Source organism: Erithacus rubecula, assembly GCF_903797595.1.
Source record: "Erithacus rubecula genome assembly, chromosome: 29".
Taxonomy (NCBI): domain Eukaryota; kingdom Metazoa; phylum Chordata; class Aves; order Passeriformes; family Muscicapidae; genus Erithacus; species Erithacus rubecula.
Window position 1 is genome coordinate 3,677,119 of NC_136681.1, and position 12,516 is coordinate 3,689,634.

General features: G+C 54.3%; 1 protein-coding gene across 1 annotated transcript; it reads right to left on the reverse strand.

Moving 5' to 3' along the window:
• Window positions 1-5,325, reverse strand: DUSP26 (dual specificity phosphatase 26). Its single transcript, XM_079328846.1, has 4 exons — window positions 4,559-5,325; window positions 2,037-2,309; window positions 951-1,159; window positions 1-499 (listed from the first exon to the last, which is right to left on the reverse strand). Exons 2-4 carry the CDS (start codon window positions 2,213-2,215, stop codon window positions 300-302), a joined length of 588 nt encoding a protein of 195 aa, XP_079184972.1. The 5' UTR covers window positions 2,216-2,309; window positions 4,559-5,325; the 3' UTR covers window positions 1-299.
• Between the last annotated feature and the right edge of the window lie 7,191 nt (window positions 5,326-12,516).

Here is a 12,516-nt window from a genome sequence, read left to right on the forward strand (position 1 = left end):
GTTCCTTAGCAGTGCCTTTATTCACAGGTGACACGAGGCACAGACAACACCCGAACAGCACGAGGGGAGCTGGGCTGAGCCCACAGCAGAGCTGACATCAGCAGGGACACAGGACAGGGGACACAGCCAGGGAGGGACACAAACGCCACGAGGGGGGACAACAAAGCCGTGAGGGCTCCCTGGAGGCCGCAGGGATGGAGAGATGGTGAGAGGGGCCGGGATGGGAGCCATGGGCAGGCCCCCCTGCAGGGCCAGGGGCTGGGGGCACAGCCCCAGCCGGGCAGGGCTGCCAGGCGCCCTCAGGAGCTCCTCTGGAGGCGCAGGGCGTTGTCCAGGGCCACCAGCTGGCGCAGGAAGCCGCGGTTGGGGATGATCCCTCGGTGGTCCTTGACCGTCTTTATGGCTTCCACCAGGGGCATGTGGTGGCGGATCATGAGGTAGGCGAGGACCAGGGTGGCCGACCTGCTGACCCCGACAGCACAGTGCACCAGGATCCTCCCTGGGAGGGGACAGGCACAGCGTCAGCACAGCCTGAGCACTCCCGTGGGAAAGCTGCCGAGCCCCCAGCCGGGCACTGGAGCAGCCAGAGCTCTGGGGGGCACCCAGGTCACCCCGTGGCAAAGGGTGTCACTGTGTCCTGGGGGCCCCAAAGGGACAGAACAGGCCCAGAAGCAGCTCAGGACACAGGTGGGAGCTGTGGCCTGAGGGGACAGTGGTGTCATCCCATGAAGGGACACCACTGGGGTCATCCCATGAAGGGACACTATTAGGGTGATCCCATGATGAGACACCATTGGGGTTATCCCATCCAGCGAACACCATTGGGGTGACCCCATAAGGAGACTCCATCCCAGCCTCAAAACCCTTTTGTTTCCCCACCCCCAGCTCCCACCTCCCCAGGGCAGCTCCCCATCTCCTCCCCTCCCCTCCCCTCCCCATGGCTCAGGAACCTTCATTTAGAGCCTGGTGGATGAAGTCAGCAGCAGGGTAGAAGTAGGGGCTCATGTCGAAGGAGGGGGAGTCGTGTGCCTCGATGCCCAGGTAGCGGATGCCGGTGCCCTGGTAGAGCTCGGCGCCGCCGCGCCAGCGGCAGTGGGAGGCGTTCAGCACGTGGGTGATGCGCAGCTGCAGCAGCTCCCGCCGGTTGGAGGCCATGTCTCTGCGGGGAGGGGACGGCTCAGCTCAGCAAAGTGTCCCCGGCGCCACGGAAAGGGTGTCCCAGGCTAATGGTTCTGGGTGAGGGACGTGGATGTAGAAGTCTGGCGGATTTTGTGGGTTGTTGGGGTTTAGGGTGATTTCACTGTGCTGGGTCTGTGGACATGCTGCCTGCACAGCCCTGTCACCTCCTCCCTCCTTTGTCCCAGTGCTCCAACCCATCATATTCTGCCCCACAGGATTACAGAATTAATTACAGAATTACAGAATCACTGAATTACTGAATCACCTAATTACAGAATCACGCAGTCACTGAATAACCGAGTCACAGAAATCACAGAATCACTGAAATCACTGAAATCACTGGAATCACTGTATCACTGTATCACTGTATCACAGAATCACCCAATCACAGAATCACAGAAATCATAGAATCACCCAATTACAGAATCACACAATCACTGGATAACTGAGTCACAGAAATCACAGAATCACCAAACCACCGAATCACACAATCTCACAATCACTGGATTAGAATCTCAGAATCACCAGGTTGGAAGAGACCTCCAAGATCATCGAGTCCAACCCCTCCCCAGCCAACCCATGGCACTGAGTACTCCATCCAATCTTTTTAAACACATCCAGGCATGGTGGCTCCACCACCTCCCTGGCCTGACCATTCCAGTAAAAAAATTTTCCTGACATCCAACCTAAATTCCCCTCGATGCATCTTAAGGCTGAGTCCTCTGGTTCTGCCAGTGCCTGGAGGGTGAGACCGACCCCACCTGGGCACAGCCACGCTTCAGGGCCCTGTGGGGAGTGCCAAGGTGCCCCTGTGCCCACCCCAGGGTGGCCCCCAGCCCCTCCCCTGCCTCACTTACTGGTCTCCCAGGTAGAGGCCAGGCCACACCTCGTCGGCGTGGTTGCAGGCGGTTTTGCCGGTGTAGAGCAGCCGCTCCAGCTCGCAGACGCTGAGGATGGGGTGGGTCCCGCGCTCGTCCCGCGGCGCCCGGCTCGGGGAGCGGCTGCTGTTCCTGTAGAACCTGGACAGGAACGCCATGGGAGCTGCCCAGAGCCACCAGGCATGCCTGTGGGGGCGGGGAGGCCGGGCGGGGGCCTGGGGGTCACTGCTGCTGCTGCTGCCACCCACGGTCCTGTTGGGAAGAGGGACATGTCAGGAGAGAGGGCTCCTCTCCGAGGGATGGCAGGGATGGAGCACCTGGAGGGGATGAGGGCTGGGAAGGGACTCAGCCTGGAGAAAAGGAGGCTCAGGGGGAATTTCTGGCTCTGCACAACTCCCTGACAGGAGGGGACAGCTGGGGGGATTTGGGATTTCTGCCAGGAACAGGGACAGGAGGAGAGGGAATGGCCTCAGGGGAGCTCAGGGTGAAATCAGCAGGAATTTCCCCATGGAAAGGGTGGGCAGGGATTGGAACTGCCCAGGGGGGTTTGGAGTCACCACGGAAGAACTGGAGGCGGCTCTCAGTGCTCAGGGTTGGGGACAAAGTGGGCACCGGGTACAGCTTGGACTCGATGACGCTGGAGGCTTCTCCAGCCTCAGGGATTTTGGGGTTCTGCAATCTGGGACCTCTCACTCCGTCCCTGCTGTGCAAACACCAGCCCAGAGCAGCCAGCTCTCACCTGCTGGTGTCAGGAGCTGAGCATTCCCTCCATCCCTTCCCAGAGGGAAAACTGCTGGGAGAAGCTCCTGCTGCCAGGGCTGGGGAGGCAGCCAGAGGCTGCACAGCCCCACGGCTTTGGGCTGGGGCCACCTTGGCAGGAGATGCCGTGCCCAGCACCTCCTCCCGTGCCTCTGCTGCCAGGGGCCGGTGCCAGCCTGAGGAGAGGCAGCCAGGTCTGGGCACGGCACCAGCGCCGGGGAGGAAAAACCCCCAACAGGTGGAGGGTTCCAGATGGCAGCAGGCAGCCTGGCCAGGGCCCAGCCTGCTCCAGAGCGGCACAAACCCCGCGGGCAGGGCGGGGTTAACCTCGCTGGGCACGCTCCTGGCGCGGGAAGGGTTAACTGCAGGGCTGTCCGGGGTGGGAAGGGTTAACTGCAGGGCATGAGGAAGCTCCTTTTAGCCAGCAGCTCCTCCTGCTCCCAAAGCTGCGGATCATCAAACATCTGCCAGGACCCTCCCCCGCGCATTCCAGCTGTGTCCAGATGTGCTCGGAGAGGCCTTTTTGTGCTCCCTCAGAAGGAGAAATTCTCCTTCTCGCCTCACGCTGCTGCCCCTGGTGCCCTGGGGCCGGGGCACAGCCTGTCCCTGCTCGGTGACATTCCCGAGCCTCCCGAGCCTCCCGAGCCTCCGGCCATTTCTTGGCAAAGCAGAGAAAAACACGGCAAGGGCAGGAGGGAACCCAGGAGGGACCCAGGGATGTCCCCCTGTCCCTTCCGTATGCCGGGAGGGCAGCTCAGACCCTGCCTGGCACCCCCGGGGTGCTGCCAGCCCTGCCCGAGTGTCACCCCCCGGTCCCCAGCCCTGTCCGAGTGTCACCCCCCGGTCCCGGTGGAACCTGGGCTCCTCCAGGCTGGGAATTCGGGCTTGGCAGAGCCCAGCTGGGAATCCTTGTGTGACCTTGGCTGCAGCACAGCCACTAGTCCCCAGCCCCGGGCAGCGCCGGGATCATGGAGAGGCTGGAACAGCGAAATTCCAGCTCTTCTTATCGCCACAGCTGGCTGAGAAAAACAAAAATCGTCACCCAGCCCTTTTTATTTGCACAGCTGGCTGGAAAAAACAACAATCCCCACCCAGCCCCTCTTATCGCCACAGCTGGCTGGAAAAAACCAAAAATCCCCACCCAGCCCCTCTTATCGCCACAGCTGGCTGGGAAAAACAAAAATCCCCACCCAGGAGGGCTCGGAGCCGCTCGCAGCCCCCCGAGGGCTCCGGGGATCAGCTCGGGGGGCTGGAACGGCCCCGGAGCGCCCCGGGCTGGGCTGGAACCCTCGGGGGAGCGGGTCCGGGGCTCGGGGCCCGGCCGGGAGGGACGGGAGGGTCCGGGGGCTGCGGGGAGAGGTGCGGGATGCAGGGATGGGATCCCATGGGATGCAGGGAGAGGTGGGGGGTTCAGGAATGAACCCGTGGGTTTCAGGAATGATCTCGTGGGTTTCAGGAATTATTCCATAGGATTCAGGAATGATCCCATGGGATTCAAGGATGATCCCGTGGGATTCAAGGATGATCCCGTGGGATTCAAGGATGATCCCATGGGATGCAGGGAGAGGTGAGGGATTCGGGAATGATCCCGGGGGATCCAGGAATGATCCCATGGGATCCGGGATCGCTCCCGTGGGATTCAGGGACGCTCCCGCGGGTGCCGGAGGGAGCCGTGCCGGGGCTCCGCGGCTCAGGGACACGCCGGGAGCCGCGGGAAGGGTTTGGGCCACCGCCGATCGTACCTTGGCGAGCGCCGGGAGCCGGGGCAGGATCGGAGCGGGATCAGCTGCTGTCGGCCATGTCTCGCTGCTGCCGCCGCCGCTGGAGAGAGGCTGATGTAGGAGCAGCTATTTTAAGGCATGACATGGCCAGAGGCAGCGTTGTTTGTGCCAGGCTGGGCGCGGAGGGGACCCAGGGACACCGCGGGCACCAGCGACAACAGCGACAGGGTCCCCAAATCCTCCGGCAGCTCCTGTCCCTCCTCCTCCTCCTCCCGGAGCCACAGGAGCTGCCCCAGTGCTGCTGAGGACGTGATTTCCCTCCCCGGGGATCTGCAGAATATGTGGGTTTTTTTGTATTTTTTTCCCTCTTCTCCCTTTGTACATCCAGGGCTTGGTGAGGATTTTCTCCATTTGCAAAGGAAATAAAGCTTGGGTTGATGCGGGGATACCAAATCAGAGAATGGCTTGGAAAGAATCTTAAAGATCCATGGTTCCATGGCTCCGTTCCAAATTAAGACAATTTACAAATTCCTGTCGGAGTCAGGGAATATAATTTTTTTCCACTGGGGGGAAAAAAAAAAAAAAAAAAAAAAAAAAAAAAGAAAGGGAACGCACGATTGAAGTTTTTTTGTTGTTGTTGTTTTGACAGCTTCTAAACGCCACCATTCATTTCACAAGTGCTGCAATGTTTCAGCTAAACATTTTCCAGGCAGAACATGCAGGATGCTCTCCCTTTCCCTTTGAAGCTTTGCCTTCCCAGAGAAAAGTTTGAGTCAGATCAGAAAGTGGGAGTGCGGTGGGAAAAACAACGCGAGGAAGAATGGAAACGAGCTGTTCCAGGCTGAACATTCCCGGATTCATGCGTGCCCTCCCCCGCTCCGGCTCGGTTGAAACCCAAGAATTTCTCCTGGTTTGTTTTGCAGCTGAGCCTGTGTTTATATCGGGATATAATCCCGGGATTATCCCGAGATTGAACAGGCGGGTCCTGGGCGGGGGCTGCTTCTCTGTCCTCACTGAGGTTTTGCAGTTCTGGGATGCTCCGGGAAAACCAATCCTGAACCCTGGGAAATGGGCTTGGTTATCCTTACCTGCAGAAAAAATGAGTTTTCACTTCAGCCTGTCCACGCTCCTCCAAAAACCAGGAAATTTCTGAGCTCTGCCGGACACTTCAGCAGCAGCCCTGGCCCTCCCTGCCCCGGGGAATCGCAATCCCGGCAGTGTGGGAAACGTTTCTGGGCAGAAGTACCAACAATCCCGGCACAAAAGGTTAAATCTGAATTAAAAAAGAACAAAAACAAAACCACAAAAAACTCCAAGAAGGAAAGGGAGGTGGATGAAGGTTTTGGCAGAGCGTTGCCTGCAGGGAGCTCGCCGGTCAGTTAAACCGGGATTAGCGGTGCTGGGTTTTTGTTCCGGTACCGATGCCGGGGTTGCTTTGCGGAGCGGCCAGAGGTGCCCTGGGAGGCTCCTGGGATGTGACACTGCGGCTGCACCGAGGGGAAACCCCCACCCTGACCCCGATCCTGAGTTTTGAGCTCGGAGAAACTCCTGGAGTCAGAGCCTGGAGCTGGGGGACACCCCTGGGCTTTGTGTCACTGTCACCTGCCCTCTGCTCTTTGTGTCATTGTCACCTGATCCTTATTTGATTTATGAGATCCACGGGATTTATGGGATTTATGGGATTTGATTTATGGGATCCATGGGATGGGATCCATGGGATTGATGGGATTTGATTTATGGGATCCATGGGATGGGATTGATGGGATCCATGGGATTGATGGGATTGATGGGATTTGATTTATGGGATCCATGGGATGGGATTGATGGGATCCATGGGATTGATGGGATTGATGGGATTGATGGGATTGATGGGATTGATGGGATTTGATTTATGGGATCCATGGGATGGGATTGATGGGATTGATGGGATTGATGGGATTGATGGGATTTGATTTATGGGATCCATGGGAAGGAAGCACGGCTGGAAAAGTTCAGGGCTGCAGCCACTGGGGGCTGCTCTGGTTGTTCATAAATCACCTCTGGGCTCTGTCAGACCAGAACTCTCAGCCCGAGGAGGGCAAGGGCAGGGACTGGGGGGCTCCAGGGCTGCCCTTTCATGGCTTTAAACTCTAAATTAATTTCATTAAACTTTTAAAAACGTTTTCCCCACAGCTGAGCACGGCACAGCTCCTCAGCAGGGCAGGAATGGTAGCAGGCCCTTTGGAGAGGCTGGGTTTCCCAAAGCCAGGCCTAGGATGGGTTTTAATCTCAGTTTCACCTCCCCATCCTCTGCCCTGCCTCAGACATTTCCTCACAGCGAATTTCCCAGCTCATGGGAGGGATTTATTTCCATTTTCAGTTTCAAGCACAGCAATAACTCAACGTATCTCATTTTGGGGGGATGAAAGATTGCCCTTATTTTCAGCTCATTTTTGGGTGAGTTTTATTTCCCCCCCACTCTCTTTTATTGAGCTCTGAACATTAATAATCACCCCTCATTAATTCAGTTAATTCCTCAAATCCTCATATTCTTCATGCCCAGCTCTATAAAGCTGAGGAGGAGACTGATGAAAGCTGAGGTGGTTGGAGTTATTAAAAATAAATTTTTTTATTTGGGAGCCCTGGGGGGTGTTCATTTTCTCATCTCACACCTTCCCAGTGTCATCCCTCCCACGGGAATTCCGAGGCTTTGCAGGAAGCAGAGGGGCCCATCCCGAATTTTTGGGATCCCTCAATTTTCAGGTGTTGTGAAAACTCCAACCTGGGAATTGGGAAGAAGAGCTCTGGAGAGAGTTCCCTGCATGGAGGGATTTGGAAATTTTGGGAATTAGGGGATGGACCCCTGGCTTTGCCAGATGGAAATTCCTCCTCTCCTTTTAGGATGGAAAACGCAGAATTTTAAACCCATGGGGCCCCAGAGCTGAGTTTATTCCCATTTTCAGAACTAAAAATGGTGATTTTGGGGTTCCCTCCTGCCTTGGTGTCCATCCAGCCATGCTCCCTCTCCTCTGGCAGCTTTTCCAACTCCTGCATTCCTTTGCACACCTGTGCCAGAGGCTGAACCTCTCTGGGAGAGTCTGGGGGATCCTGGTGAGTCCTGGATGTTCAAAAACTGGGAAAATGGGATGGGAAGAGTTTGGGAATGCCAGGATTTGTGGGATCCTGGTGAGTTCTCGATATCCAAAGGATGAGAAAAGGGATGGGAAGAGTTTGGGAATGCTGGGATTAGTGGGATCCTGGCGAGTACTGGACGTCCAGAGGGTAGGAAAGGGATGGGAAGAGTTTGGGAATGCTGGGATTAGTGGGATCCTGGTGAGTACTGGATGTCCAGAAGGTAGGAAAGGGATAGGAAGAGTTTGGGAATGCTGGGATGTGCGGGGGGCGCTGCTGTGGGATTGCAACTGACCCCAGGTTGCTCCATGGCAACCGCGGCATTCCCATCCCATCCCATCCCATCCCATCCCATCCCATCCCATCCCATCCCATCCCATCCCATCCCATCCCATCCCATCCCATCCCATCCCATCCCATCCCATCCCATCCCTCCCCTCGGGATGCTCCTTCCGCCCCCTTTTTTGTGGAATTTTTTGGAGACAAATCCTGCACCAAATCCACAATTCCACCCTGGGGATGCCCCTTTCCTCCCGGAATCCCTGCCCGAGGGCAGGTCCAGCAGCTGCAGCCCCGTTCTCTGAGTTTGTGGCCGTGTGTCACTCCCTCTCCCCTCCAGGGACATTCCCGTGGCGTTCCCGGGTTCCTGCGGGACTCGCTCTGAAATCTCCTCTCCAAACAGATAATTAAAACCTAATGGTGTTTGCATTGCAGATGGAGCCGAGAGAAAAATAATAATACAATAATAATCATAACAACCACGACTCGGCTGCTCAGGGGACTTTGTCAAATGGCTCCTGGAGAGGCTGGGCGCACTTTAATGGGTTTAAAAATCGGGATTTACACTCGGCAAACTTATTCGATTGTGCACGGGTGACTGCCGAGGTGAAGCTGCTTTCAGGGGCAGCCGGAGCTGTGACTGCAGCAGGACAAAATAAAATAATGATAATAAAAAATAATAATAAAAAAGGGCATTAAAATCCCATCACTTTTACAGCAGCGGATCTGCAGGATGGAATTGCAGCTCTGCAGAGTCCGGGAGTGATTCTGAATTCATGGCTTGGCTTTGCCAGGCTGTTCCAACGGGCTCATTCCATGCAGGATTAATTACAGCACCCTGCCTGCCCTGGCACCTGGGAGAGCTCGGGATAACTCAGGATAAATCAGGAATAACTCAGGATAAATCAGGGATAACTCGGGATAACTCAGGATAAATCAGGAATAACTCAGGGTAACTCAGGAATAACTCAGAATAACTCAGGATAAATCAGGAATAACTCAGGATAAATCAGGAATAACTCAGGGTAACTCAGGGATAATCCAGGGATAATCCAGGGATAACTCAGGATAAATCAGGGATAACTCAGGAAAATTTAGGGATAACTCAGAATAACTCAGGATAAATCAGGATAATTCAGTGATAACTCAGAATAACTCCTCAGGGATAACTCAGGATAACTCAGGATAAATCAGAGTAAATCAGGGTAACTCAGAGATAACTTGGGATAACTCGGGATAACTCAGAATAAATCAGAGTAAATCAGGATAAATCAGGATAACTCAGAGATAATCAGGGAAGGGCATCTGGGTCTGGGGGCTGCAGGAAGAGCTGCACCCACCCCCAGCTGGAATGAAAAGTTCCTGTAAAAGCAAAAAGGACAAAAAGGCAAACTCAGCCCCTAAAGCAGCCCCGTGGAACTGAGGCTTGTGCTGCACAAATGTCTCCTAAAATCGCATCTGGCTTATTTTGTGGGACAAAAAAATTCTGATTTTGTCTGGAGGTGGCTTCGGGTCTGACCCGAGCCCTGCTGCAAACAGAGGCGTTTTTGTCACCCCCCGGGGCCGCTTCGTCACTGCTCTCCTTCCTTTTGGGAAGCGCTGACGTGTAATTATTGCCGTGATTAACGCTCTTGTGCCGCTAATTGTAATTACACCTCCTCATCCCCAGCCTCAATTACTCATCCGCGCCTCAGCCCAATGTTTGCCTTCCTGCGAGTTTCTGGAAGTTGTCTGGGGCTGGATAAACACAGCAAAATCCATCCCAGCATCCCAAACTCCTGTTTTGGGATTCATCTCAGGCCGCGGTGATGAATAAAGGCAGAGCAGGGGCCGGTGTAAATCAGAGCCGCTCCCCTCGAGTGATTTACAGCAGGAACATTCCAGAATATCTCAAAGATTTCACTGAAATATTGCTGGGGGAGTTCCCACCTATCCAGAAATCCGTAAATTTTCTTTTTTCGTCCCCATCCCCTTATAAATTTGGGAGGGATGAGGAGGATCAGCGCTGCTGGGGGGATGCTGCAGCAGTTTTGGGGGGATCCCATCCCACAGCTCAGCCACACGGGGGCTGCTCCTCTGTCACCTGCTTCACACCCCAGGGTATTCAGCTTTGCAGGGAGGATCCTGGAATTAATCCTAATACAAGCCACTGAAGCATTTTTGGGCTACCTAAAACCAGAGGCCAGCTCATCCCAGCACAGAGAGCAGGGAAATGATGGATTTCATGGAATATCCACAGGATTGGTTTCTCCTGAGCTCAAGGGTGGCCATGGACAGCAAAGAGAGCAGAGAAATTATGGATTTAATTGAATATCCCTGGGATTGGGCTCTCCTCACCCCAGGCATGGTCACAGGCAGCTCCAGGCTCTGCAGCTGTGGGAAATCCCGTTCCAGGTTTGCTGTTGGAAGGTTTTTTTTCCCACAGGGAATAAGGAGCAGAGCAGTTCTGTGGCCAGCCTCAGCCTCCAGCACCTTCCAGCCCACAGAGCTCAAGCCAAGTTTTCCCTCAGTCTTAAAAATAACGGATTAACCTTTTCCAGTTAATTTCTCCAAACTCCAAACTAATTATCTTTTCATTCTTCTCCCATCCTTTCCCTGCCGAGGGACAGAAATCAGGACAGCACTCCTGGGCTTTCTGAATCCTGCAATATTTATCACCTGCAGCCTTGTTCCCGACAGGACCTGGAGCTTTTTGTGCTGAGATAAAACCAGTCAGGGACACGGGGACAGCGCTGGGAGCATCATCCTGCGGCCAGCCCCGGAGGGAAAAGGCAATTCCACCCAGGAAAAGACAAATCACTCACTGAAAGTCAGATTTCTTTGTTGTTGCTGGGCTTTTTCCTGAGCAAACACCCAGAAGAGGGAGAGAGCAGCAGGAGGGTTGTGGGAGAAGAGAAGAAGGAACAAGGAAAACCTTGAATAAACAAAATAAGGAAAGATTTTTTGGAGGAAAAAAAAAAAAAAAAAAGCTGCACAGAGGGATTGGGATTCCAGCCAGCTCTGCCTGCAGCCTTCCAAACCGTCTGATCCATCCAAGGAAAAGGCAGACAGCACATCTGAGCAAAACTTACAGGTGGCTGAATTAATTAGCTCCAAATCCCAACACCCCCAAACATCAGGCGCTGGGATTACGGACCCTGAGCTGCTCCGCTGCCGAATCCCAAAGCCCAGAGATTATTTGGATTCCAACTGGAAATGTTGCAGATGGGTTTGCTTAGGGAAGGGGAGAGCTGTCTGTTCCTGTTCTGCCTTCAGCTAAAGCAGGAAAAACAGAAGGGCCCTTTCCCTTTCCATTTTCCCTTTCCCTTTTCTCTTTCCCTTTTCCCTTTTCCCTTTTCCCTTTCCCTTTTCCCTTTCCCTCTCCCTTTCCCTTCCCCTTTTCCCTTTCCCTTTTCCCTTTCCCTTTCCCTTTCCCTTCCCCTTTTCCCTTTCCCTTTTCCCTTTCCCTTTCCCTTTCCCTTTCCCTTTCCCTTTCCCTTTCCCTTTCCTTTCCCTTTTTTCCCTTTTTTTCCCGCTTTCCCTTTGGAATTGTGGACAGGAATTGTGGGCTCAGGGAGGAGCAGCAGCTCTCCCTCACCAAACGCCCCCCAGAATTTGTCCCCGAGGCAGGAGGGAGCTCCTGGCTGCTCCGGGGAACTTTCCAGAAGATAAGAAGGAACCCTGAGCGTTCTTTGTCGGTTCTCATCTGTTTAAAATTCACCTTCCCGGTGATCACAGACCTCATCCCGCACCAACACGCTCCCAATTCTTTCCCTGCCATGTCCAGGCGAGCAAATCCAATCTGCGCGGCTTTTGTCTCCCTGTCCAGCCCTGATTGCCGCTCTCCGTCCTTTGTGCGGCCCCGATAAAACCCATCGTGTTCAGGGCACGGAAAATCCCACCTCAGCGCTTCTGCCAGGCCGCCGGAATGGAAGGAAAAAAATAAAAATAGACATTTCAAAGCATTTGAGACTCAGCGCTGCGAGTGAGAAAAGGCAATTACCCGGTGAAAGGAAGGGAGATTTCCGTCCCTTTCGCCTCTGATGCTTTCAGGATCCTCATTTCTGGGGAATTTGGGCAGTTTGGGGCTGCTCCGGGAGCGGGGCAGGAGGAAATTGCTTTGCTTTGGCTTCGTTTTCACGCTGGTTCACTGAAAGCCTTTGAGAGCCCTGGGGACAGAGTTTCTTTCTCTCCTGCAAAGTTTCCTCCTCCTCCAGACCACGGATTCCCACTGATGGTTGTGCACAGAAAATGGGATTTATTTATGTATAAATATCTACACACACCGCTCAGACCTTGCTTGGCGATCTCCCCGTGCAGGAAAACATCAGGAAATAATTCGGGGTAACTTTTCCCACTCTGATCCAGCTGGTTCTGTCGGGATCAGCTTTTCCTCAGCTGCACCACTTCCTCCTGCATTTGCAGAATATCCCGTTAAATTTCCCGTTCCTCACTCCATCTGGGGCTGGAGGAGCTCTCCAGCAGCAGCATCTGTGTTTAAAGAACTTTAGCACTTCCAGGGGCTGTGTAGAAATAAGAGAAATGTTCTGGGCAGGGAATAATTATTGAATTGCACAGGAGGAGCTGGATCCATAGCCGGGGGCTCAGGG

What these genes read in the sequence shown, in the direction of transcription:
- DUSP26 (XM_079328846.1), bottom strand. Translation starts at nt 2,215, where the DNA reads ATGGCGTTCCTGTCCAGGTTCTACAGGAACAGCAGCCGCTCCCCGAGC. An exon ending in GGCCTCTACCTGGGAGACCA is followed by an intron (nt 1,160 to 2,036) that starts GTAAGTGAGGCA and finishes CCCTCCCCGCAG; the next exon opens with AGACATGGCCTCCAACCGGC. An exon ending in CCACCAGGCTCTAAATGAAG is followed by an intron (nt 500 to 950) that starts GTTCCTGAGCCA and finishes GTCCCCTCCCAG; the next exon opens with GGAGGATCCTGGTGCACTGT.